Here is a 26,892-nt window from a genome sequence, read left to right on the forward strand (position 1 = left end):
GACACCAACACTCAGACTGCCTTCATTATCCATACTTCTCTTCCTATTGTACTTTATGTTCATCATTAGTAAAGTGAGCCGAGTCAATTATTGCACACAACAAGCACAAATAAGCTAATAATAAGCATATTCACACACCTGAGAGAAGAAGGCACCAGGTACCTTAGAGCATGTTTGCAGGGAATTTACTGCACTGTACGCTAATGCAATTAATCAGTGGCCGATAACAATATCTAGCTCATTTTCTGCTGACAAGTGAAATTCAGTATGATAAAGTTGATATTATGTAGCTGTTTGTATTATAATTAAAGCTGCTATGATAAATATATTTATCTGAACAATAGATTGCAGTGGGTCAGCCATAGTGACACACTCACGGAGTTTCCATCTGACAGTAGTTCCTCTCAACACTGCTGCTGCACTCAGCTGTTCTCATGTTTCAGCAGAGGGTTCTGATGAACCCTCGTGTGTGAGCCATCCAGCACCAAACAGCAGACAAAGTTAGCCACTTGCTGGGGAATGCAGTGGAGCCTTTTAGCTGCTAAGGAACCAGATGTGTTACCTATACGAGGAAATGTGGATGTCATGAATGTTGCTCTGTGTCAGCTGTTGTGCTGACAGCTTTCTGTGTTGGCCACAACTGGCCTAAAAAAGAATTAATGTAGAAAGTAAGTAAGTAAGAAGTGTTTAGTGAGATGGAGGAACAGGATATATTTTCCATAATTCTAACTGAATTGAGGACAAAGGATGAAACCCACAGCCAATAATATCTGATGCTACATCTCTGAGTATCAGCGTGTGGAATCCGAATCTGACAACAAAAACTCCAGCACCTAACCCTCACCCCGGCCTCCATTTGAATACACAAAATAACGTATGCATATCATTGACAATGTCGAAATGAACTGATCCGTCTTTTCCCAACTTAACCAAAACAAAAAGAAATATGTGTCAGAGTCGTACTACTTCCAGACTGTGTACTGTATGACTAGCATCATGTCTCAAGTGAGAAAATGAAAAGCCACAGCAACTCTAAAGCCAAGTGATGAGTCATCTTAAAGGCAGCTAAGTCTGTCAGTTCTCTGTGTGTACAGTGTTAAAAATAACACAGAACACTGTCTAAAAATAACAGACACTTTGAACTAAGACAGACTTATTTCCCTGCTTGATTGTGATTGGTAATAGGCTGCAAACTGCAAAACATCTCTGCAAGTGAGATGTTGAGTTAAGCTGACAACATGTGATACGAAAAATGTGCGAATACTTTGGGCCGAAAAAGAAAAAGCATCGGAGAAAAAGATGGTGACACTGACCGCAGGCAGCCTGTGGCGTTGCGGAGGACCTGGGACGAGTGTAGGTGCAGCTTGCGGTCCTCCTGTGTGTGCGGGGAGGTGTCCCAGCCCGAGTGTGGGATGATCACAGCGTTGGTCAGCACGGCCAGGGCATCCTGGATGATGGGCATCTTCAGGGCGTCACATGAAGACAGGTTCCACAAAACACCTGAAGGGAACAGCAGGGAGACGGGAGGTGAAAACCAATAGAGAGGAAAAGGAAAGACAAAGGAGGAAGACAGGAAGAGAGACAGACACAAAGACAACTTCAGGGCAAAAACCGTTGAAATATTTAGTAGGCTTTAGTGTGCAGCTTGATCAAACTCATGCAGCAGCACAGACAGTTACTGCAGTCTTGACTTACTTTCTTTCCAGCACTCTGGAAAGCCAGACACATGTTCTTAAAACTAGTACAATTGGCCTTTTTTATGGAGGACATTTTGACATGTCACAGTAGGAAAAGAACTGCTGTGAATAATAACATTAATTAATGAGAGCTGAACTTCATTTAGCTGCTTCGGTTTCACAGTCCGGGTGTTGTGCATGCTGGCTCATGGTCACACTGTCATTGCTTACAGTGAAAGCTTGAATATAATGCAGCCATTGTTAATGCTATTAGAAACACCAAAACTGGATTATCAACTAGGCAAAGCGGGCAACCACCTAAAAGCCCCAGACCCTCATGGCCCCAAATGCCCCAGGTTCAGTGTCGACAAAGAGTTTGTGGTGGGATATGTGGGTGAAAAAAATAGGAAAAAGCTTACAAAACTGTTTAAAACACATCCAAATGTAGATTTAGACATACTGAAGGTTTTTTAGATTTTAGCCAAACCACCTGCCAAACAGTTTTTGGACAAAAAACTTCCACTAAACTCACTGTCCAGCTGCCAAAGTTAGCAACTAGCTGACTAAAGAGGCAGAAACAGATCAAAACAGAGTCAATATTTGAAGTACAACCACCCTTTCCAAAAGAACGTGTTACTCTGTGTCTGCTGGATGTGTAAATAGAAAACTATTTGCTAATGCTTGGTTCAGACTACACAAACAGAGCATTCTAGCCACGACTTGGCCGAGAGACATGAAAAGACTCGACATTAGTCACTGACCAATCGTAGCTTGCCATCTCTCACAACCTGTCATCTGTGATGTCACTAGGAAGGAGGTTAGCAATTTGTTGTGGAAGGCAAAAACACTTTCAACCTGTCGTATTTCTGTTGAGACATCACGAGGTGTCCCAGACAATGCTTTGGTTGTTGTGCACTGTGATACCCTACACATCGGGACAAAACGATTGTCATCCCCGACCCCATTTTCATCCCTGATGCCCTCCATCTCTCGGGTTGGCTGCTATTCATGTAGTCAGAACCTGGTGTGATATATTCACCATATCAGCTTTATAAGGTGATAATGTGTCAGCGTCAGCTTACAGCTGGCAAAATGACAATGATGGCAGTTTAAAGGAAAAATTCAATGCAAGTCTCCCAAAAAGAATGGAGGCTGTGAAACAGTCACTCAAGCCTTCAACCTGACTACAAGTGAAACAATTGCAAACATCTTGGTCAAGTCTTGGTAGGGTTGATGTGGTACCGCTGACCGTCATCTACTGGTCAAACATGTCGTTTCTGTATTCTCTCTCTTCTCTTCCACACAGACAGCTTATAGATATTTAACAGCAGCAGGCACGGCAAGCGCCATAAGGTGGAGGATTTCCTCAGAAAAATAAAGTAAATAAGAACCAACCCACCACTGCCTCCTCTGTCAACAGGTGTTTTTTGACTTCATTCACTTGTTTCTCGGCTTCTTTTTGTACACGCTCAAGTCTATCGTTTTGAGGGATCAGTTCTTCCACCAGGTTTTGCCTTTTGTCTTACTTCATGTAAATCCTGTTTTACCTGATCGTGTTCCATGTCTTTCTTTGTTAACTGCTGGCTCTGTTCTGCTCCTGTAAACACATCTTACTTTTTGTGCTGGGGCTTCCTAGAGGGTTAATCTGGCCCAGAGTCACACCTATTTCACAGTGAATAGCTTTACTGTCATCACAGGTTATTTTGAAATGTTTAACTGATGATGTAAATTGGTCTTTGATGACTTGTGTATGGATTTGTGTACAGTCACGATGATCAAATAATTAGAAGAAGCGCAGATATACATACACAACCCCCAGTTAGCAGCGTGCATCTTTAATTACACAGGCATTTCAAATGTTGCTCAGAGATTTGAAAACATACTGTAACCTTTAATTTATTGCTCCAGGTGCCACTGTGCTGCTGTAATTAATAGAGAACAGCCGAAAAAGAATTAAGAGAAATACTGGCAGGCAGTAAATCACTTACACAAAATTCCACCGCACCTCTCTCTTGTTCTTAATCCTCACCTGAATTCAACATACAGTGACCAGCCAACCAAGAAAATGGAGTGAGTTTTCTCCTGCCTACCAATTACTGTTCACTCTTTTTGCCAGTTGCCACACACGCACAAACACACACATACTGGCAATTGAATAGACAAAAGCTCTCCCTCTCCAGAGACTCACTCTCCCACGCACACACAGACATCTGCTTGAGCCTTTAAAGCAAAGGACAGAGAGGGTGAGAGGCAAATCATCACATTTTGCTACAAAACACTTTGACTCCTTGAGTGGCTTCACACACACACACACACACACAGACACACACACAAATTGTGATAACCTTGAGGGATGTACACAGCACATCATAATTCTTATTGACCTCCATCTTGCAGAGTGTCTATGTCCTAATCTATGTACTCATATAATTACGTGTTTGTGCATTTGCAAGTGTCCACCCCTTGTCATATCTGCACTTATCTAGCGCTCTCCTTTATGGCTGTAATTATAGCTGTAGTAGTGGTAAAACATCCTATCCTTAGATCTGCATGCGCGTGTGTGTTTGGAGCAAGGCGTCGTCTCTTTAGCATTGTGTTGCTCACCCTCGGCTACACAGCCACTGTGTAATTACAGCTTCTGCTATCTGTCTTTGTGGGTTTGTGTGAATTTGCTGCTGCGTGCGTGTGTGTGCATGCGCATGTAAGCCCCCTCGACAAATGAGTCTTAACTCCATCAGTCGTTTGGACTGGGTGTGTTTATGTGGAGTGTCTGTGGTCAGAAGGAGTTTCTAAATGACTGGCTTCCGGCTTCATGACGCTAATTAGCCGGGACTGTCATGTTAGCAAAAGTGTCTCCTCTCTGTCTCATCTTATCTGCTGCTCAAGAGGGCAAAGGAGGCGTGCTGGGTTTCTGATAACCTTCACATTCGATGTGACATGTAATAATTCTGGCTGACCTTGATTTGCACATCTGTGAGTCAGCGAACGTGTCTGTGGTTTTTCTTCTCACGCTGTTTTTTTTTACCCCACGGTGTTATAAAATATACACACCAATGTGAACTGATGTGATTATTCTTTAAAGGAGCTCAATAAGCTTGTTTGCTATCTTGCCTCCAGTTAAACGAGAAGGTCAGTTTTATCTCTCCGTGTTCAATTCCCCCTTAGGTGCAAGATTTAGCCAAACATTAGCACCATGCCTGGAAGCGGGGGAAGCTGTGACAAAATGAACCTCCCAATAACTCAAAAAATGTTTCATTTACACGTTGTATCATGTTCGCTAGACTACTAATCTTTCCATCCAATAGTAATCCTGGTTTTGATCAAAATTATGAAAGAGGCTGAAACTTCATGAGGACACTAACGCTGTGCACGCGCCGAGCCGTTGATGGTCAGCAAACAGCTCCAGTACATAAGCTAACAGCTCCTTGAGGCACTATTTCCTGTTTTATATTTGTACAGAAGTGTCTTATTTACACAAAATGCATCAAGTAGATTAACCGGGCCTCCTGCCTTTTAGCGAGCGTTAGCTAGATGCATCGTCATTGAGAACATGCAGGGATGAAACTGCACAGATGATTCCTTTCTTAAGCTGTTTTTCTTTGTCAAAACTGAATGATTCACTTGTCTGTGTTGCAAAAACCATATTATCTTAAATGGAGAGTTCATCCAAATCTCAAAATAACATTTTCCCCTTAGTGGTACAAGGACAGCTTTGTTTTTATTCGTCTTGGTTTTGAGGCACCACACACCGTCATACCATGCATGACTTAGTAATTTGGCTGAACCAACACTGAACAATTCTTGGGATAGAAAAGGAATAGTGTGCCATTGCAGCATAAACACTAGAGCAGAGTACATGTTCTTGGCATGCAACGTGGACGTGTACGTCTGAATCATTAGAGAGATGTTTCAGTTTGGTGCTGTTGATATCTATGCCAATAAAACACTGGTTTAGTCTTGAAGAACACCTAGGCTGCTCTCTGTGATGAAATTATTAATCTCATCCTGCAAAATTTGAGTAAAGTCACTGAATAATGCATTTGATAACCTGTGGCTAAATTGCTGAAGCACGGCATGGAAAATCTCATTGTAATGAAACTCCTTTTCACACATTAGCTACATCCTGTAAACATGCACGCTAACGTTCCACTGACTTTTCTCATTTGTTGACCACACATTAAATCAGCACAGTCACAAAACACTGAATGGCTCCTGCAATCAAAGAATGGAATTATCCATTTTTACCTCCAACTAATTGGCATCTACACATTATGTTTTGTTGTTGTTTTCAGTAGTGGTCCCCAGAGTAAAGCTGATCTAAGGAAACTAAAATATGTATGTGGCACAAATCTCATAAAATACAATGAAATCTCCCACTGTGGAGGATGTGAGGGTTGTGTATCTGTTGCATCGATTTTTGACGTAAAAGCACTGTGGAATAAGATATGAAATAAACATATATTGTATATTGTCAAATGTAATACATGGCACATGATGTCATGCTGCAGCTGCGAGAAAAAAAAAATGATTTTTTTCTATTATCGTGAGTAAAGCCAGCTGTTTGCCAGCATCACTTCTCGCTGTGCAGAGAATGACATCATCTCCCTGAGGTGAAAGGCAGTGGGGTTTTATCTTTGATCTGAAACACATACTCATAAACACACAGCCACACGCTCACAAAATAAAAGCTCGCACAAATGCACGTGAACATGCCGACATGCGCACACACACGCACACACACATTCAAATACACAAAGCCACACACACACACACAGAGCCACAAGTGTATGACAGATGAAGGAGGTTAATTGCCTCAGCCTTACATCATGAGTGGCAGCAGGAGGTTATGAATGCTCTGTTATATGGAGGGAGGGGAAGTGAATATGTTGGCTATCTTTCTTTGTCTCTGAAGCCATTTCCCATCCCTCATTTGCACCGCATTTTCATTCCCCTGTCACCTCTCTCTCCTCTGCAACATCGCAGCACATCTCTTTGTTTGCCTCTTGATCTCTGTTCCTCATTCCTCCTGATGCATTTTGGAGTGTTTTTGTGGATATCTGTCCTTGTGTGACCCACCCTGTATATGACAGCATTAGACAGAGCACGCTTTTACAAAGTGGGTTTTTTTTTCCCCCAGTTTGCTGGGCTTCATCTTTCCAAATGCGTTTAAGTTAGGTGTAATGGACGAGGGTTAAATAGTGTGTATAATCACCAAAGGGTCACTGTGACAAAACAGGACTGGAATTGTGGTTATTTGAAAATACATCTGTGTCTGCACACATCTCTAAAGACATGGCCATATTTCAACAATGCATTGAGTCTGCAGTGAACAATGTTATTACTAAAAATCTGTATCCGAGTATAACAATTCCCTGAATGAAACCCGTGCACACTCAGAAAAGCAGCTTGCAGCTTTGTGTTTGTGTGTTCACCATTAACTAATCAAAAACCTACAGTCTCACATCCAACTGCAAACTCTAACTACTGTCATTACTGCATGTCTCATCAAGCAATCAATCGTGGAAGCGGCTTGCGTTCAAGTTCCGTACGTGGCATCTCTAAAGAGCACACACTGATGGTTTGACCTTGAGCACGGCAGGGTGCCTTTGCCACGAGAGAGACCACCCTCCGATGACAATCACTGTGTACATCGTGAGCGTGTGGGTGTTTGTGCAGAAGGCTGATGATTCCTTTTAACAACTCAGTGGATGAATCAGTTGTCACCTTTTTTTAATTGCTGTCATCTTCTGGCAGAAAAAAAAAAATGTAGAAAACAGTTCAGGGTGGTCTTAAGTTCACCGGTGTCATGCTGTGCAAGCTGCCTGGCAGCGGAAAGCGTCCCAGCTCAAATTTTTATTCCTTGCTTGGCACAAATATGAAATTTTACAATGAGTGTGAACAGTGAACGGCTATGGAAAGTTGCATTTTTCCATTTTTATTGTTACTGTATGGATTCATCCACTCATTAGCTACTGATTAATATATTATGGTATTTCAGTGATATTGTATCAGCATAATATTAAGCTATTAATGTAGTTTGCATGGCTTACTGTATATATATATTTGTACACATTTACTGTCCTCAAACTTCAAGGCTGTATGGAAGCTTTACTTCTGTTTTCATAATGAGGTGAACATCGATCACTGTTAATCACTTTGTCCACACAGGCCTATAGCTTTGCGTTAATGAGCCTTGGCCACAGTGTGGGATCTTGTTTACTCAGTTTGGGTCTTTTGATGATACTGTCATTAAAACAGGGAACAGTGTAGCTAAGCACTATACCGCTGATCATGTCAAGGTCAACCAGAGTTGACTTGGGGGAAAAAAAGAAAAAAGCGACAGTGTGTACTGCTGTCCTCTCTAGTCGACTACACTGCCACGTATGAGCTAACTAAGAGACAGAATGTTAGTAAAATAAGCATACGTTCAGAGGTGCATATATAGCTTGCTGCTACCATAATGAGGTTCAATCTTATGTTAATGGATGAAAATATTATTTACCTGCAATTATGAAACAGGTTGAACTTGAGAAGCTACATAAAAATTCTGTTTAAATGAACTGAAAAATAAGTTAATGAGCCCAGTTTAACTTGAGGGGACACAGCTGCTGTATGCTTTTCTAATTAACTTTGGTTATGCGGCGTCTTAGCTTTGTATACACGGAGGTTTTAGACTGTTTGCCTGTTTTTTCTGCTATTTTTTCTGAATTGTTTTTGGTTACTTTAAGTTCTTTCTTTTTGTATGTTAGCTCACATGTTCTTTTTTTCTTATATAAAGATATATACTAATATCAGTTTTACAGAGGTCCTGGTGGTACTATACTTGGCACTGCGTTATTTTTAATCAAACAACCATCCACCAGAGAGTTGGTCACAAAAACATGTGCTGGATCACTTTATGGCACAAACCGTAAACTATTTTAATTTTGTAAATAATGCACAATTTGTAGTGCAGTTCGCTTCCCTCTGCATTTCCTCTACTCTTTTAAGTTGTCAGTCTCCATCTCCTGCTTTGCTGAAGCTGGATGAGCATTGTGACTGGATTGCATCCAGACAGCAGAGAGGTCCCATCGCAGTGCGAGCCTGACAACCTCCATATCTGCTTCTGAAGAGCTCACACCAACGTGAGCGATGCAGGCCTGTCACTTAGGATGACGTGTGCCGCTGTGGCTAGATGAAAAAGTTGCATTGTAGTGACAAGTGGAACCACAGCTTCTGACTGCATGCAGATTTTAAAAGGGACTAAAGTTAAAGAAAATGCAGCGCTTTGTGAGTCAGAGAGGGCAGGTACCATGGTGTTTTCTCTGTAGATGGGTTAAACAGGCCTCATGTGTGGAAACAACATGACTAAATATACAGCCAGATCAACAATACTAAAGGAATACCCACCAAAGCTGATCTGTATTTGGAATAGAAATCTTTCTTAAAGGACAGAAATGCATACATCAATAAGTGTCCTTTCAGAATCTTAATGCATTTAAACTCAATAGTTCAGAAATCAATTCCTGACCCATGTGTGCCACGATCAATAACTAGATCAAAGCTGAGACACACAAAGACTGCTCTGCTGTTTCTGCAGACAAATGCATCACTTCAACAGTGTGGCGTAAGCAGTCTGAGCTATATGTTGCAATAAATAAATAAATAAAACATAACTCTTACACGAACTGACATTTTCATATTGTTGCTTTATAAAGTAATAGTGATGCAACCTATATTCAGGTCCTGAAAGCTTTTATGTTTGCCCTTCTAAACGTCAGGTAGAGCTTTCCAGGAAAGCACTGCCACAGGAAAGGTGAAGTTGTTTCAGGCAAACAATATGACTTTTTATAGATAAACGTCATACACAGTGGCATTTTTGTTTTTTGTTGAATATGCATGTAACCGGGAACAGACAGGTCTGACCTGTGGTCTCAAGATCAGAGGGACCGCTCTGTGGACACAGCCCTGACCTAACAAGAGAGAGTCTGCTTTTCCTTTCACTTGTCATCCATCTGTAGGGACACACCAGAAAGAGGCTTTCCACTTCAGAAATGTAACAAACTGCAGTCTGAGTTTTGCCATGAACTAAACCTTTAGGAAACTTGCGAGTCTTTGGTATACTCTTCTTTCATGTCTGTCTACCATATTTTACAACTACTTACAAAGACATTCTGAATATACATCATCAAATAGGCGAGAGTGGGACAAACCATACTGCTACATTTCTATGTGCTGTTTGGGGAGCATGTGGAGTCAGCAGTTGTGGAGCACACAACAATGGAACAAGTGAAGTTGATATTGCTTTTCTGTCAGTACCACTGAATCCAGGGCACTCCTGGGGGCAGCTCAAGCCTGTGCTCTTTAAATGGTGCCCAGCATGTTGAAACACTTGATAATGTTTTGGTATGCTCCACTAAACACACTGTGATTTTTTTTTTTTTTTTGTATTTTTTTCCTGCACTGTTTGGCTGTATGTTGTATCCTACCTTTTTGTAGGTGCTGAGAAATCTTTTGGTCCTCGTTTAGGTTTCTAATCACTGATTGCAGCTCACTGTGCATGACCTTCTCCCCTCAAATACTTATGAAGGCCAAGGCTTTTTATTTGGTTCTCCATCATTCTGTTTCAGCAATCCTAGCGGCTTGTCTGGGGATGCTAACCTCAGCTAGTCAGTTCGCTCCTGAATGAAATATCAAAGCAACTACACAGGAACTATGGTGATCCCCTGTAGTATCTCCCACCAGGTAGATATTTATGATTTAAATTGAAATGTCTGCTGTGATGTGACAACACATTTGCTTGACCAATAACGGTTGACAGGAAAATAGCTACATGTTACAATACTTATCCTTGACTTTCTGCATTGGAAAAGGGCTTGTAAATGAGGTAAGTACTGAGAACAGGCACATTTACAAATGACTGCAAATACCTACAAGCAAATACACACACACACACACACACACACACACACACACACACACACACAGAGCTCTGCTGCATTCTGAATCTAATCGGCAGACTTAAAGTTAATATCTGCTCTTTTAAACCAGCTTTATTCCCTCCAAATAATCATGTTTAGAGAAAAAGGAGAGCCATTAAACTGTAAAGAAGGAGAGAGACTGAAGAGCAGAGGGCAAAAACCTTGTTTGTGACTTTGTGCCATCAAGCAAACTGTATGTGTGTGTGTGTGTGTGTGTGTGTGTGTGTGTGTGTGTGAGAGAGAGAGAGAGAGAGTGGGTGTGTGTTTGTGAACAAGCCTTTTTGTGTACTCGTGTGTGCAGCTGAATCTGTAGCTAGCAAGGCAGGCAGCTTGACTTCCCACTGTGATCCTGATTCAAAATGCTCAGCAGAGAGAAAGAGAGGGAGGCTGAGAGGGTAGGCGATACGGAGAAAGAGTGGAAAAAGGGAGACGGAGAAAGGCAAAGAGGACAGGACAGAGACAGGAAGAGAAGGGTAGACCAATTACGAAAACCCAACCACAGAGGGATAAGAGAGCGCGCGAGAGAGGCTGAGAGACAGGGAGAGAGAGTTATTTCCTCTGGGTCTTTGAGAGAGAGAGGAGAGCGTGGTCTGTCTGCGTCCGGTCGGTCGTTCAGCTGATTAATTTGTGACAGGAGGGATTTCTGTGCTCCGTGCCTTGAATTGCTGCTCTAATTTATATGGTAATCTTCTTTAAGACTCTAGCAGCATACAAAAAACCTTTTATTTCCATCTCCGCTAAGCCTAAACCATTTTCTATACTCACTACACACATACAGTATACATATACATCAACGCGCAGAGCGCACTTGGGTCATGCTCTGCACCACATGTGATTGTATGAGTGATATGGGGCTGCCTCTCAATTTCACTTTCCTGATAAGGTTTTTCTGCGTTGCTCGGCTTGAGTTAATATTCATGACTGTCATTTTTTTTTTTTTTACCATGAATAACGTTTCAAATGTTTGTCCGTCACCAGAATGTCCTGTCACCCTGATGTGAAGTACTGCTGTAAATATTTAGGAGAGTGATTAAAGGTTCAAGGGTAGCCTTCGTGGGAGACGGGGACAGTTTGGTTTAGGAGAGTTTGCAAGGATAGAAAGTTTGGGTGTAGCAGCTGAGGTGGACACTCAGCAGCCTGTATTGACATCATGAGGGATGAAGGGTAATGACAGGGAAGATTCCCATTTCCCATAGTGAGCTGGTCACATGAGGACTTCTGTGAAATCAAAATGCTGCTTTTTTCTATCCACTCAATTTATGTTAAATGACCTTGAACAACAGACTTTGGCCTACAAGAGACATCCTTTGGTTTGCATTTTCAGTAGTAATTATGTGACATGAGTGTCAGAAAAACAAACCCTGTTGCTTTGTCCATATTGGACACTTAAACCCAGAATGATGCCAACGTTTTTAAAATTGCGGTTGAGACACATAAACTTTGGTCAAAGTATGGTTAGGGTTACACAACTAGAACACAAAGATCGCTACGATACAAAGAGTTTTTAACTAACCCTATCAGGACAAAACCTTTGGTCTTGTTGAAAAGTCAGATGTGGTACACGCCCAAACACCACCCTACCATCCACACCCTTTTCACATTGGTGGATAAGGAAAGCACTACCTTCTGAAATCCATTATGGAAGCCATTCGCCAGGATACACGACTGAAGAAACTGGTCATTGTGGTAACTCCTTTATAAAATGAATGTGGCATCAGTCCACCAAAGCTGGAGCCACACCTTACAATACAAAAACACCTCACACATTTTCCCATCAAAGGTTTTTTCAGTCTTGACCATCAGAGCGTCAGGACAACACCCTGGATGACAGATAAGCTTTGATAAGAGTCACGTCTGAACACCCAAAATCCTGTGATGACATACACCTTAGTGTTCTTGTTCCAAAACAGAAGTGGACATCCATTCAATCTGTGTGCCTTGATTGTTTATGCAGCAGTTTATGTGAATAAAGGGAAAGTAATGGAGGAAATATGCCTCATTTGTTGGAGATAATGCACAGAGAAATGAGGGACCAGGCAGGCCTGAAGGACTATGAACTTCGTAAGAGGTGATGTGTAGCCCTGGACAATTTTATAACCAGCCCAGACCAGCACAAATTTACCCTTTCCTTGTTGATGGGATGTCTTCTGTCCCAAGTCCTGACGTAAAGGCCCAAAATATTTAAAATAGTTTGACAAAACACATCCTCAAAGTCCACTTCATCACACAGGTCGTGTAGTTGTCATGATCACTGTCTAGTACATAAAGGATTTAGGCTTCACCTTTTCCTAAAATCACCCCAAATCACGGTGGTTAAACTGTTCTAGAAAGCAGAAATAACTGAAATCTTGGATTCTGACATGCCGAGTCTCGAAATATCACACTCCTTCCAGGCCTGCAGCGGAGATGTTTTCATTAGCGTGGGTGCTGGTAAGAGAAATCCATTTTTCTCATTTGGCTCCAGGATTGGAATGAACCCCTTGAGGACTCTGCACGTAGATCAGTTTGAAAATTGAGTGGTATTCCTCTTTTAGCTCTGCCGTCTCTCCATGCCCCTCCAGAGGTGAAAGTCCTTTTACCGTGGTCGTCCGTGTGAATGAATGCCAATTAGACAGGAATTGTCAGGATATATAAAGTAAAAGCTGTAAAAAAAAAAAAAAAAAAAAAAAACCTGGTCGAGGCATTGCTGGTAATCCTTTAATCCTTTTGGCAGAAAGTTTACCACCCAGACCTCAGCGGGTTTGGAACCTCAAATTAATCATTCCTGAACGCATTTTTTACAATGTGGATGATATTTGTGTTTACTGACAGAAGAACACGAACCTGCTGTGGATACAAGTGTCGGGCCGCCCTTTGTGAGGAATCTCAGTTTGACAAATCAACAGCACTTGTCAAGAAGAGTGCTGGAGAGCAGGCAGCAGGTAAACAATTCACTCCTTTGTGTGCGTGTGTGTATGTGCTTATCCCAGTACATGTGTAAATGAGAGAGTGCATGGACAGTACAGTGTGTTTTGGTAGTTGCATAGCTGGATATTTAGTGAATCTGAGTGAGTGGTTGTAGATGAGAGGCAACATACGTGTCTGTAGGCGTGTATGTACGTAAGTGGATCATGTCTGCATGTGAACACACAGGTGCACACAGACACACAAGCAAACACTTGCTCGAAAAATTCCTGGTTCCCTGCAGTAATTGTCCCAGGAAAATGTGAAATTATGGAAAAAATAATTTTGCGATCTCAATTTCTGGGATTCACCTCTGCAGCACGCACAGTAACATCAAAATATTTGTATATTGTGTTTTTTACCTGTGAGCAGCTCTCGGATCTCCACGTCTGTGGTCTTCCGGAGCAGTCGGACCAGAGCCGGTATGCCTCCGCAGTTCTTCAGGGCGATCTTGTTGTCGTCGTTGGCTTTGCCGTACACCAGGTTCCTCAGGGCTCCGCAGGCGCTGCGGTGCACGTCGGTCATCCGGTGGTCCAACAAGTCCACCAGCAGCTGGATGCCACCCTGTCGCCGGATCTGAAGACCAAGGATGGAGGGAGGAATTCAGTAGGCAGCAGGGGGAAAGTCACAAATAATAATAGTGCTTCAATGTGTTTGTGCCAGTTTCCCCAACAATGTGCCTGTTTGTGTCTATGTGCAGTTTACAATATCTGAAGACCTTAATGCTTGTTTATCAAAACCAGACAAAACATTTTTTTCCTCTTGTTTGAAGCTGTGGTTGGAGAAAATCTTATGCTATCGTGTAAATATTAATTTCTACTTTTTCCACTAAATAAACAGGGTGCAGATTTATTTAAACACCAGCCACAGCACTTCCTGTCCCATCACCCCTCTATGTGTCTGCAGCCCTCCCTGCCTCCCTCTGTCTAGACAAAGAGGAAATGTAGGGCAGACTGCCTGCCTTCTATAAAAACAAAAGACGTTTTAGTGAAGGAGATTGCACAGAGATGAGGCAGTTGTGCTTATGCATTGTGCCTTTTGTGCTCCAGATAAAGGTGCTCCAGCATGAAGCCTATTACAGCTGATTCTTTATGGATGACAATATCTCACCGCAAACTGATTATTTAGGAATTACATGTTAAGTTGAATATTAGATTTTCAGGAAACAGGCCTTGCAATTACTGGGTTATGTCCACATTCAGTTTAATCATCACATCCAAATGTTCTGGATTAATCAAAGTATTCTTTATCTGTACAATGTTGGAAAAAATAACAAATGCTTGTGACAAGGTCAAGAGTCCAAGGGACCATCTTCCAATAATATGTCTGAAAAAACATAAAAAAAGAGAGAAAAATAGGATTTGTCATCATTTTTTAAAACTGCATACTGATTACCAAAATTATTGTCAGGTAATTCTTTTCTGTCTTGTCTGGCCTTAGTGACACAGAAGCAGGGATATAACAGCTAACAGGATAAATCAGGCATAAAATAACACACCTGTACGGTGTGTCTGGTGCTGGGAGACTGAACAGGCAGGAGGCCATACATATTCCTCAGCACCCAGTCTATTATTTCACCACTCAGGCATTTCACTCAAGGGCAAAAAACAATTTGGCCTGTGGCTTGTAGTTTTGGCAGCCCTGCTCTAAATACTACCATGCTTCATTCTTCAACACAATTTCAACATCAGTCATCTGTCTCCCGTCTCTCTCACTCCATTTTTAATGCCTGTTGGCTGATTGGTGTTTGAAGAACTTTGTTTGCCCTCAAATCCATCGTCTCCATGGGATTAATAAAGTCCAACTGAGCTGAATCGAGTTGACATTGAAGAGGCAGACGGAACCGTTTTCTCCGAGACACTGAGTGATGATGGCTCTAAAGGACGGGGGGACAGATGGCAGGAACAGGACTACATCAAGTGTTGGGTTCAGTGTGCATAATGAGGAGATAATGCCTGGAGTTTGCTGGAGCTCAGACAGCGGCACATGTGGGATGGAGTTCCCCCTCAATAAAGACTGGTGTCAAGCCTTAAACTTCTTAGGCAATGTGACGTGCGCGCGCACACACACACACACACACACACACACACACACACACACACACACACTCAATAACGCCTTCATGCATTGCGGTGCAGTGTTCCTTGCAGTTCTATTTATTAAATGCCACTGCTTACTTTTGCTGGATCACAGCAGGATTACAATAAAGCAAGCTGAAGTTGGCCACATTTCTAACCTGCCTGCTCAGTGTCTGGTCATTCATGTGTTTGCTTGGCTGACATTCAGAGTGGGGCCTTCTTTATCTCCACCAAATGCTGAAATAGTTTAACCAGCTTAATGTAGACAATTTGACTGAGTTTTAACACATATATCTTCGCCATTTATGTTATGTAATATATCTTCTTGCTGGATTTATATAAAACCTGCTGCATGGTTCTTGCCTCAGTCCTTGCAATTCCGTGTGCATCCCTGGAAACCACTGTTATTACATTATTGTAATTGGTTCAAAATTTGAGACACAAGCAGTTGGGATTGGTTTGTTGGCCTGTGGTACCCCAGATCCATCTCCTCTTTGCCTCTTCCAAGAACACACCAGCAACGAGATAGCGAACGCTTTCTTAAAGACACAGAGATGGAATGCTAAGAACAAGAAAGCCAGAAAAAGAAAGAAAAAAAAAACACAAGTGCTTTACAGTGCAGCCGTCATAGAAGTCTTCGCATCTGCGGCTTTCCGTCAACTTCAAGAGTGCCCTCTTGTGTGCTTGCTTTAGATTGGTTTGCAGCAACCTGTGTCACAGAGCAATGGCAACTCCCAAAGTATACACGCAATCCTTGCAGTCAGTGTGTGCACAGCTACAGAGGAGATGTCGTGTTTCTAGTCCTGGAGTCTTTTCATGACCGGGATGTTTCAAGAGAAGCAGGAAGTGACAGCCAAGAAGCAGTCTGGCACGGAACACCCTGTGAAACCACTCCGTGTTGTGTTTACACCTGGGTTTGTGTTCGCTGAAACAAACAAGATCTAACATTCTGATAATTTGTTTGCACCCTGTATGCTAAGCTAAGCTAACTGAGCTTCAAATTAGCTTCAAATTTTCGATACGGACATTGTATTTGCATCAATCCAGATGCAATCCAATCTAAGAAGGCAAGAAAGCAAATAAGTGTACTTCCTGAAATGTCCATGTTCCGCTATTCAGCAGGAATATTAAAGGTGGGCAAAACAAACAGAGAAAGCGCTGAGGAAATGTTGCTGTATTATTTCTCCACCGGTTGGTTGTGTGACCATCAATATTTTGAGGCAGGCACACACTCACCCACTCACTCTTTGTCCCCTGGAATGTTGCTCGTGGTCCTTGTTAGAGCTCAAAAATCCCACTTGAAAAACTCAACAGCGGTGTGCCTCTCCAGAAACAATGTTCAGCGCTACTCTCAAAACTTCATCAGAAACATCAAATACTACAGTACCTGCATTCCTATCTGCATACCAGAGGAAATAGTGGTGTGTGTGTGTTGTTTTGTGTTTTAAGCTCACTCTTTAGTGGAAGTCACCTACTCGAACTGAGTAAGAGCCAAAGTATGCATGTGTGTGGGTGTGCGTCTGTGTGTACAAGCAGCAGGGTGAGTTAGGGCCCCTTCAAGCAGAGTTTTTGAATTCTACCCTCAGTGTCGGTAAGCCCTCTCTCTCAGTGCAGCTTCTCTTCAGAGATCAATACCTCAGATTTGATCTTGTTGTCTCCGAAGCAGAGGTGCTGGAGGTAGGCAGCAGCGTTGGACTGGACTGAAGGGAACTGGTGCTGCAACATCTGGATCACCTCTGGCAGCTCTGGATCCCTCCAGCCAAACTCCCTACAGAGACACACACACAGAGAAAAGATGGCATGTTTTGGTGTGTGCAGGGGTAAACGTGTGTGTGTGTGTGCGTGTGTGTGTGTGTGTGTGTGGCTGAACCTGTTACTAGGCAGCTTTTCTCCCTACTGTAAACTTTATTTAAAATGCTCACAGAGAAGAAGAAAGTACGGTGGCCCTGAAGTGCAAAACGCAAACGCAAAAGAGAAAACACGAACGCAAAAAAGAAAACACAAACGCAAAAGAGAAAACACGAACACAAATGAGAAAACACGAACGCAAAAGAGGAAACACGAACGCAAAAAAGAAAACACAAACGCAAAAGAGAAAACACGAACACAAATGAGAAAACACGAACGCAAAAAAGAAAACAAAAACGCAAAAAAGAAAACACAAACGCAAAAGAGGAAACACGAACGCAAAAGAGAAAACACGAACGCAAAAGAGAAAACACGAACGCAAATGAGGAAACACGAACGCAAATGAGAAAACACGAACGCAAAAGAGGAAACACGAACGCAAAAGAGGAAACACGAACACAAAAGAGGAAACACGAACACAAATGAGAAAACACGAACGCAAAAGAGGAAACACGAACGCAAATGAGAAAACACAACAACATTAACTCTAACGGAAGAGGTAGGTACCTTCGGGTGGCATGACTTGACGCTGATTGGACGACGTCTCCTGAACAATCCAGCTTCCTTTAAACGACTCTTCAGTGTACGCAAACTTATTTTAATGTTGTGAAAAGTTGACAGCATATCTAGTATGACGTCATATGTATGCCCGGCATCAAAGTACTCTTTGATAATACCAACTAAGTCTGAATCACCAATCGCGCTCATGTTTTGAAACCGATGCGTTGAGGTAGGTTTACTTCCTGGTAAAGAGACGGGCAGTGACGTCGTCCAATCAGCGTCAAGTCATGCCACCCGAAGGTACCTACCTCTTCCGTTAGAGTTAATGTTGTTGTGTTTTCTCATTTGCGTTCGTGTTTTCTTTTTTGCGTTCGTGTTTTCTCATTTGCGTTCGTGTTTTCTCTTTTGCGTTCGTGTTTTCTCATTTGTGTTCGTGTTTTCTCTTTTGCGTTTGTGTTTTCTTTTTTGCGTTCGTGTTTTCTCTTTTGCGTTTGCGTTTTGCACTTCAGGGCCACCGTAAGAAAGACAGAAATGAAGGTTGGAGATGAATTAAAAGAAACTGAAACATACTAAATACACCAACTTGTACATTTATGTTTAAATCATTTTCAACTAAACTGTTCATTTGGGGTGACAACATTCATCATGAACATGAAAGCATAACTGCACCTTTGTATTTACTGTCTGTCGGTAGGAGGAGGTTCAATAGTTTAGCCAACAGTGTGCTTCCAATGGAAAGGCTGTAAAAAGGGAGGCTGTTTTAAAACACACAGAAGTGAAACCTGAACTTACAGGTTTCAGAACTAAGAAAATCTTGCATGAAACTACACTATTAACTAAAAATACACCATTTTCCGCACTCCCACACAGACCAGTGAAATAAATGTTGAATGAGAGCTTGCACTGAAGCTGGTGGATCAGAGGCCAGCTCAAACACGGCATCATGGCTTCTGCTCTCTATGGCAGCATAAATGTGATGCTGAGCAGTTATATATGGGTGTAATATTGTTTCATTCTCAATGCTTGTGGCCTTGTACTGTAACCATAGCAACCTTCCTTGTTTCAAGCTCTGTCCTGTTCATCTGACATCCAGCCTGGACTGACCCTCACCCTCAAAGACTCCTGAGTTGTCAGTAACATTGAAAAGGATGCTGAATGAAGAAAAGTAAACAATCAAATTTGGAATATTCATGTGCTTCCTGTTTAGATTTATCACATCAACTAGTGCAAACCCAACACCTCCCATGTGCTTATTAAGAAAATACATCTACACTGAAACATCCAAGCAAAAAATGGATAGAAATACACATTGCTTCACATTATTCATTTTTCTAAAAATCTAAATTCAGATGCAATGCAATGCAGAAGTTGGATTCCCTTTGATGTCATCCTGAGCTTGATCCACTACTGTGAGCAATCAATATGCATTCTATCAGGTGAACTCTGACTCTGACTCTGGATTGTTGTACCTAATAAACAGAGTGGAGGATGCATGCATGGGTTTATTAAACATCAAAAACATATTTCCAAAATCAAATTTGTGCATCCTACAACACCTCCAGAAAGATCAGGTTTCATTATTGATATTCCGAATCCTCTCTGGGGTATAATGTATCTTAAAAAGCAGTAATTTAAGCCGTTAATTAAGTTAACATTCATGAAAATATGCACAGCCCTCTTTATCAGTTGGCACGTATGATACATGCTGTATGCACGCGATAATAAGCACAGAGGACATCTTTCTATGTATTGCAGGAAGGTGTTTAACAACAGCATCCATCTTGGATGCACTGTAAGAGTTTCCTCCCGCTGTGATGAATTCTTTCCTCTAATGGCATTGCTTTTAGTGCGTAACCGGGGTCCACCAGTGCCTTTGCCTACAGGCGTGCTACAGGCATAGACACACGCACACACACAGAAACACACTGAACTCGCAAACCCTATGCGTGTGAAGAGTGTGTGTGAAAGAAGGAACACAGATGATTAACGTGAGAAAGATGTGATGTGAGAGAATGAAGTCACGGCGAGGGATCAGAGAGAGGGATGAGGCAGAGGCGGGGCTTATCGATGTAGATTATCTGTAGCCAACAGCAGCCGAATATCACGTTTCCTTGACAGTGATGGTTTCTGGGGACCACCTAAAACTGGGACTGGATCAGTTTTGGGTTTTTTCTTTTTGTTCAGGGGAAAGTTTTATTCCCTTATGTGATTTAGCATCGTAGACCTGAGGGGAAGGAGATGATACTTCCTGGATATTAATTTTTCTCTAACTACACTGTTGCCGCTTTTGATACATTCTCAAGATGCGGTTTGTGCTTTTAAATTGGCGCTTTTGCACATTCTGATTTCAGTTTTTCTGTCAGTTGTGAGGAGTTCAGGCTGCATACAGAGGCCCTGTTTGCTCTGCTCTTATGTAGAACCCATTTCTCTTTGATGTATCTTATTCTTGATGCAGCAACAGCCCGGCGTCCCCATGGAGATAATTTTCAGTTCAGTCTAATCTAACATAAACACATGCACACACAAACACTCACAGATTTGCACACATACAAACACACACACACACACACACACACACACACACACACACACACACACACACACACCACCAAGTGCCGTAGGATAACTCAGTATGCAGCTCAGAGCAGCAATAGCTAATGCCAAGCACACGCGCACACACACGCACACACTAACACACAAAAGTGCAATCAGCCCACAAATATAGTAGTCATACACACACACACACACACACGTACGCACTCACTGACTTGCATACACACCCAGTCATCAAAGGCAGTGCAGAAGAGCCAGGATTAGAAAGCTTTTGTCTCTAAGTTTCATAATGGGCAAATGGGATAAACTCAGTGTTTGAAAAATGGGGAAATTGGAGAGAGAAGTAAGACAGAATTATTTCAAAGGTTATTTTTTTCTCTCTCTTTGAAATCCTCCCTCTCTTTAACAATTTTCTCTTCTTATTTTTGCTCTCTTGCCTCAATGTCTGCCTCTGTTTTTCCTTTTCCCGCCTTGCTCCAGGCGCATTCCTACACAAACACACACATGCACGGCCACAGCGTTAACATACATAATGGGATGTGCACACAGCAGCATGTGCTTCAATAAATATGATCAGAGATGACATAACCTTGTTTAGGTCACCTTGTGGGTTAATTGGCTGATAAGGCATCTAACGTTGTGTCTGAGCGAGCTGTCAGATGTGTGTGTGTAAATATGTTTTTTTTTTAATATATTGTAATTAGAAAGTGGGACAGCGGCGATAACAACGCCTGTAGACATGAAGCTTCTTAACATAACAACGAAAACAGATGGCTTCACCAATCAGACAGATTCAGCCACTTATGTAATCATTTGGTAAATTGAAAGGGTTAAACGGATTAACTGGTACAACATATAACTGTAGAAAATATAAAAAGGCTATTTTAGTCTTCTTTATACTTACACTGAAATACATTTCAGAGCAAGACTTTTTATTTGATTTCAATTCTCTGATAATTCTTGTTAATAGTTACAGATGGATGTTTTACATACAAAACATACAGTATGATCAGCTTATGAAATGCAGTACACTGTATCCAAAATACACTGACTGAGGATATTCTGCATAAGGAGTGCTTTTGATGCTTTCAGCACATTTTGCTGATCATACTTTAATAATTTGAATTAAGCAAATTTCAGATGTAGGGCATTTGCATTGTGGTATTGTTACTGCTGTTGAAATAAGTACTTCTTCCACAACTGGATTTTGTACAGCAAATAATGCACAATATAGTAGAGAAGTCAGAGCAGAGGAGCAACAATTTATCGTTAAAATATTTCAACAATTATTTAATTGTTTTTCAAGCAAAACTGGTCCCAGATGATAGTAAATGAGGGCTCTGGTTCTTGGACAAAAGAAGCTGTTCATAGATGCCACTTTGGGTTCTGAAAAGTTGTGATGAGTATTTTTCAATTTTATTTTTTTTTTTACAAATTTTATAGATTCAACAGTTAATCAAGTAATCATGAAATTATAAGGCAGATTTATTGGTGCTGAAAACTATTGTTAGCTGCAGCCTGACATCAGACTACATAAAAGCTGAATCACGGCAAATGTCACTGACGATACAACACTGTAATTTGAAAAAAGTTTCTCAAGTAAATCTGTGGTCTGTAAGTCAGCAGCCAGCTGAGGCTTTTATAGAGGTGATGACTTCGAGTATCCTCTCGAGCAGGGGTGGGGAACCTCTGGCCTTCGGGTCGTATACACGAGCATTTGATCTGTCCGGTGAGGCAAATTTAGAAATACAAAAAAAGCAATAGCTAAGAAGCTGAGATCTCATTCAGAAGGAGAATTTGTGAAGGAGTTCCTTCTTGCTGCTGTGGAGCTGCTCACACCACACAAAGTAAAACTGTTCCAAAGTGTCTGTTTGTCTGGAATAATCCGTAGAGATTAAGGAAAACCTGAAGTGGAAACTCAGTGATAGCAAGCGTCTGTGTGATTTGGCCTTCATGGTGGACATTATCGAACCTCTCAGAGCTGAACCTCAAACTCCAGCCAGCTTCTCCGCTCTCTGCTTTCAAATGTGAAATCATTTGAATTAAAATTAAAGCTGCTATGACCTCTGAATATGCTGCTGAGTGTGAAAACTCCTTCAGGCTTTTGGTGAGAGGTTTCAGGACATTAGAAGTAAACAGAGGTAAATGAACACATTTGTTCCATCTTTTAATGTGGAAACAGCTGATGTGTCTGACAACCTACAACATGCAATCACTGAGATGCAAAGCAACAACCTGCAAAACTGACTTCCTCAAGACTGACTGATCCAACCCTGCAAAACCAGCTGAGAGTATCATCATCATCATCATCATCATCATCATCATCATCATCACTACCATCTGACATTAGTCACCTTGCCACAGAGAAGCAGTTCCAGCTACTGCAGAGGTTAGCGTGATATGTGTGTTTAATAAATGAAACTAAGGGTAAACAAGGGGGCTTGAGCCAACTAGCTGAGTTATGCTCACCTTCCACATCATCATGCAGTAAAGATCTCTCTGGACACTAAATAATCAGGCTCCTATAATCAGCTCATACACTCTTAAATGATGCAGTTTTAGCTATAAGAAGACACACTGAAAAGCTAACAGGCAGCTTTCATATGAGAAGTCCATCGACGCTGATGCTTTTTTAACTGCCTCTCCATCCTCTGTCTTGAAAGGCACAACTACTGAAGTGGTGAAATGAGGTTTCAAAAGTGTTTTTCAGCTCCATTACTCATCAAAACAGCACACAGTAACGTTACCTGCACACCAGTGGCCAAAGACTAAACACTACTTGAAGGCCAAAGTGGCACTTTTGGCAGCACTCTACAATAATTATTATAAAAACACTCTCTCTTCGTCTATCACTCCATCTTTTCCTACAAAATGTCTGTCTCACAGGTTCGGGGTCAAAGTGGGACCACACACACACGGAAGGAGTGACACACACACACACACACACACACACACACACACACACACACACACACACACACAGGAAAAAAACCTCACACAAGCCAAAACACATAAACAGAGATACAAGTGGTACTTTATGGATATAATAGAATGGACAGTTAACACTTGAATGAATGAAGGGACACGGTCTATTTGTTGTCAGCCTGCAGGCACCGAGTACGTGACACACCCACACACACACTCACAAACAACACACGAGTATGCTTCAGAACACCAGAACAAGAAAAAACCCCTCCATGCACACACGCTTGGAGACGACAGGAGCCATGAGTAGGTGAGAAACAAACACAAACATGCAAAAAAGACAAGAACACACACACACATGCACACTCATGCATGGACACACATACACACACACACACACACACACACACACACACACACACACACAACAGAACCAAGGCCTAGAATAGTTGTGGCCCTGGAGAGAAAGTGGCACATCACAGCGGATCAAACTCAACCCGAGGCCTCTGGCTGTGAAGCTCCGCAGGCGCGCACACACACACACACACACACACACACAGAAAACAAATGTACATATTCAAAATGGATTTGATGCAGAACTCCACATGCACACACAGACTCAAGCACTGGATAACATGCTGAGATAAACTGAACAATGGGCTGACATGTTGTGTAATACAGTATGTTGCTGCTCTGGGACAAATCCCTTAAACAAAACTAAATCTTAAGCAGACTTAGACTAAAGAATTTACCTACAGTACTGTCACAATAAAATGAAGAGACTGTCTGTCTTCTCTCCTGAGTGCGTTCTGCCCCAGAAAGCTGTACTATAATGGTTCATTCATTCACTAACTCTAGCCTAGAGCTGTACTACTTTTCACTCAGCATGTCTCTCTCTCTCTCTCTCTTTTGCTGTGTGTGTGTGTGTGTGTGTGTGTGTGTGTGTGTGTGTGTGTGTGTGTGCATGCGCGTGTGTGTGCCTCTCGTTCCAGAGCAAAGAGAACACAGGAGGATATGGTGCTCCCAGTCCCAAACACTGTGTGACAACATCACAGCAGGATGAGCAAATACTACTGAGCCATCTGTGAACTTCGGGCGAAAGTGTTCACTCGGGGAATGTTTGCACTGTTTTAGTGTTGGAGTTAAGAAAAGAGTACAGAGCATATTTGGGTAGCACTGCTGTGCTGGAAAACAAAAGAATCCTACATGAACTGGAAAATTACAGGTGTGCTTTATGTGTATTAATGAATTTCATGGCTCTTGAGTGATTAATTCAGAAATATGTGAAGAGATGTTTAACTTTGTAAGTCCATCTTTTATTTAATTGTACATGTAGGTATAATTACCTTCTGCCACATGCTAAAATTCACAGGTGACATAACCAGCTTGTTATCTCTAGCAGCAAATGGCACAAATAATAGTTCTTGCAGAAGTCAAATAAAAGAAAAGTATTCTTAATGCACATTAGATTTAGTTTCATCGATTGACAAGTCAGATTGAGATAAAGCTGTATTTACATCTCTAACCAGAAAAGTATGACTGTGTCAAAGTATGATGAAACTATTTTTCCAGTCAGAAGGTTGCTTGTATTTTGCCTGAGAGGCAAAACCCCGGAACAAAGAAGTCCCCTAAGCCCTCACTGCTGATATTTATCAATTGAAAGCTTCTTTTGTCTGGGTTTTGGCAGCTGGAGGGGTTTTTAAAAAGTTTTTAAAAGTGAGGAAGACATGTTCCCCCCGTGGAAATGATGCTCATTCAATCACATGTTGTCTCGCACTGACACAGTGAGCCTTAGTGAGTTACTTCAGAAGGCTGGACCCCAGCATACTTGCTTGGTTGTGTAATTATCATGGCTAGTTTTCCTGCCACAGGGTAAGTCTCCTTTTCATCTTTGTGGGCCTGTAGTCATATCAGACTAGTCTAAATAATGAATACGAACTTATTTTGACTTTGGTTAGTCTTAAAATGTGCAAATGTTGCATTTGGATTGCAAAAACACGTCAATCAGAACATCATAAATGCTAAAAATATGATACGATCCAGTGCTGTTTAACTTGTTTTATAAAACAAAGCACAACGAGGCAGTTTAATTATCTCACCCCAGTTGCAGATATTTTCACTTCAAGGCACTTGAAGCAAATTGCTGATCCAAATGTCACTGTCTTTTTTTCTCCTCTAGTTTCTTGCTCTACTATTCCTTTTCTGCCACTTCTATTCTTCCTATAAATAAGTCAGTTTTGGTTTGTGTGCAACCTCATCCCTTTAACCTTTTGTCCCGCAGAAGGCTCCAGTCTGAACGACTCAGAATTAGGAGGAAAATGCTGTCAAGGAGAAAAAGAAGCATTTCCAAAATGAGAGAAAAGAAAGATGTTTACTCACATATTTCCCCTCACAAAAACGTGCATATATGTAAGTGTGTATATGTACGTGTGCGTCAGTGTGTGAGTCTTCTGAACGGAGGCTAATGTTTCATTTGGCGACTCAGTCGACCGGGACAAAGTACTGACAAACTGTCAATCCACCCTTTGTTCCTAACCAGCCAGGTGGGCTATCTCGTGTCACCACTCGTCTAGGTGTGAGTGTGTGTGTGTGTGTGCTTCTGTGTGCAATCATGTCACCCTCAGCCAAAACATTTACACCACAATACAAGATGCAGGCAAACCAACAATTAAGCCCGGTAAGTAAATAAGCTATCTATGAATTATGTATTCAGACAGCAGAGTGAGGAGCTGTAATGTGAAGGCTGCAGGCAGATGATGCTCACTGCTATATCGGGCTGAAAGGATTTCCTGTGAGTCAGGGTTTTTGGGGAATAGAGCGATTTGAAACCAGAGACCGAACTATGCTATTTGTGTCGGGTATAGTTGTGTGTGTATGTGTGCCACCATGGAGGACTCTCGGGGGGGGGGAATGGAGATGTGTATGATGACTCATTCCCCGATAGACAGACAGAAATGCAGACAGACAGGTAGGGTAAACCTGCAGAGCAAACTGACAGCAGAAGGAGAGGAAAGGAGCAGGAATAAAGGAAGTTAAAAAGGAACTGATGGGAGTGCTGACTCACTGCATTCACTCTTCAGCAGGACATCTGATAACTTCAGGTGGCTGATTAACAACAAAACATTACAGTGTATTTATAGCAAAGCTAGAACGGAGCAGCACACAATAGAAAGGAGCCCGGCGTCGTGTTGGTTAGCATCACAAAACAAACTGATGCATTTGTTAGTATTATGGAACAGACTGATCTCAGGCCAGCAGCAACAGACCACCAGAGATCTGTCTACAATATGTTCACTTGATGGATACAGTAATTAACACAGTAACTGATTAATGATGGACAACACTGGT

General features: G+C 41.8%; 1 protein-coding gene across 9 annotated transcripts in view; it reads right to left on the bottom strand.

Annotated features, from left to right (window-relative positions):
* The window catches only part of ctnnd2b (catenin (cadherin-associated protein), delta 2b), a 173,722-nt gene that overhangs the window by 26,100 nt on the left and 120,730 nt on the right, over positions 1–26,892 (bottom strand). For all 9 annotated transcript variants that reach the window (XM_076744176.1, XM_076744175.1, XM_076744168.1 and 6 more), the window contains 3 exons: positions 17,293–17,425; positions 13,942–14,155; positions 1,314–1,500 (listed from right to left, as the gene is read on the bottom strand). In XM_076744176.1, the coding sequence (XP_076600291.1) occupies positions 1,314–1,500; positions 13,942–14,155; positions 17,293–17,425 (534 nt within the window). The remainder of the gene's footprint in view (positions 1–1,313; positions 1,501–13,941; positions 14,156–17,292; positions 17,426–26,892) is intronic.

This window comes from Chaetodon auriga, chromosome 12 (genome assembly GCF_051107435.1).
Source record: "Chaetodon auriga isolate fChaAug3 chromosome 12, fChaAug3.hap1, whole genome shotgun sequence".
Classification (NCBI taxonomy): domain Eukaryota; kingdom Metazoa; phylum Chordata; class Actinopteri; order Chaetodontiformes; family Chaetodontidae; genus Chaetodon; species Chaetodon auriga.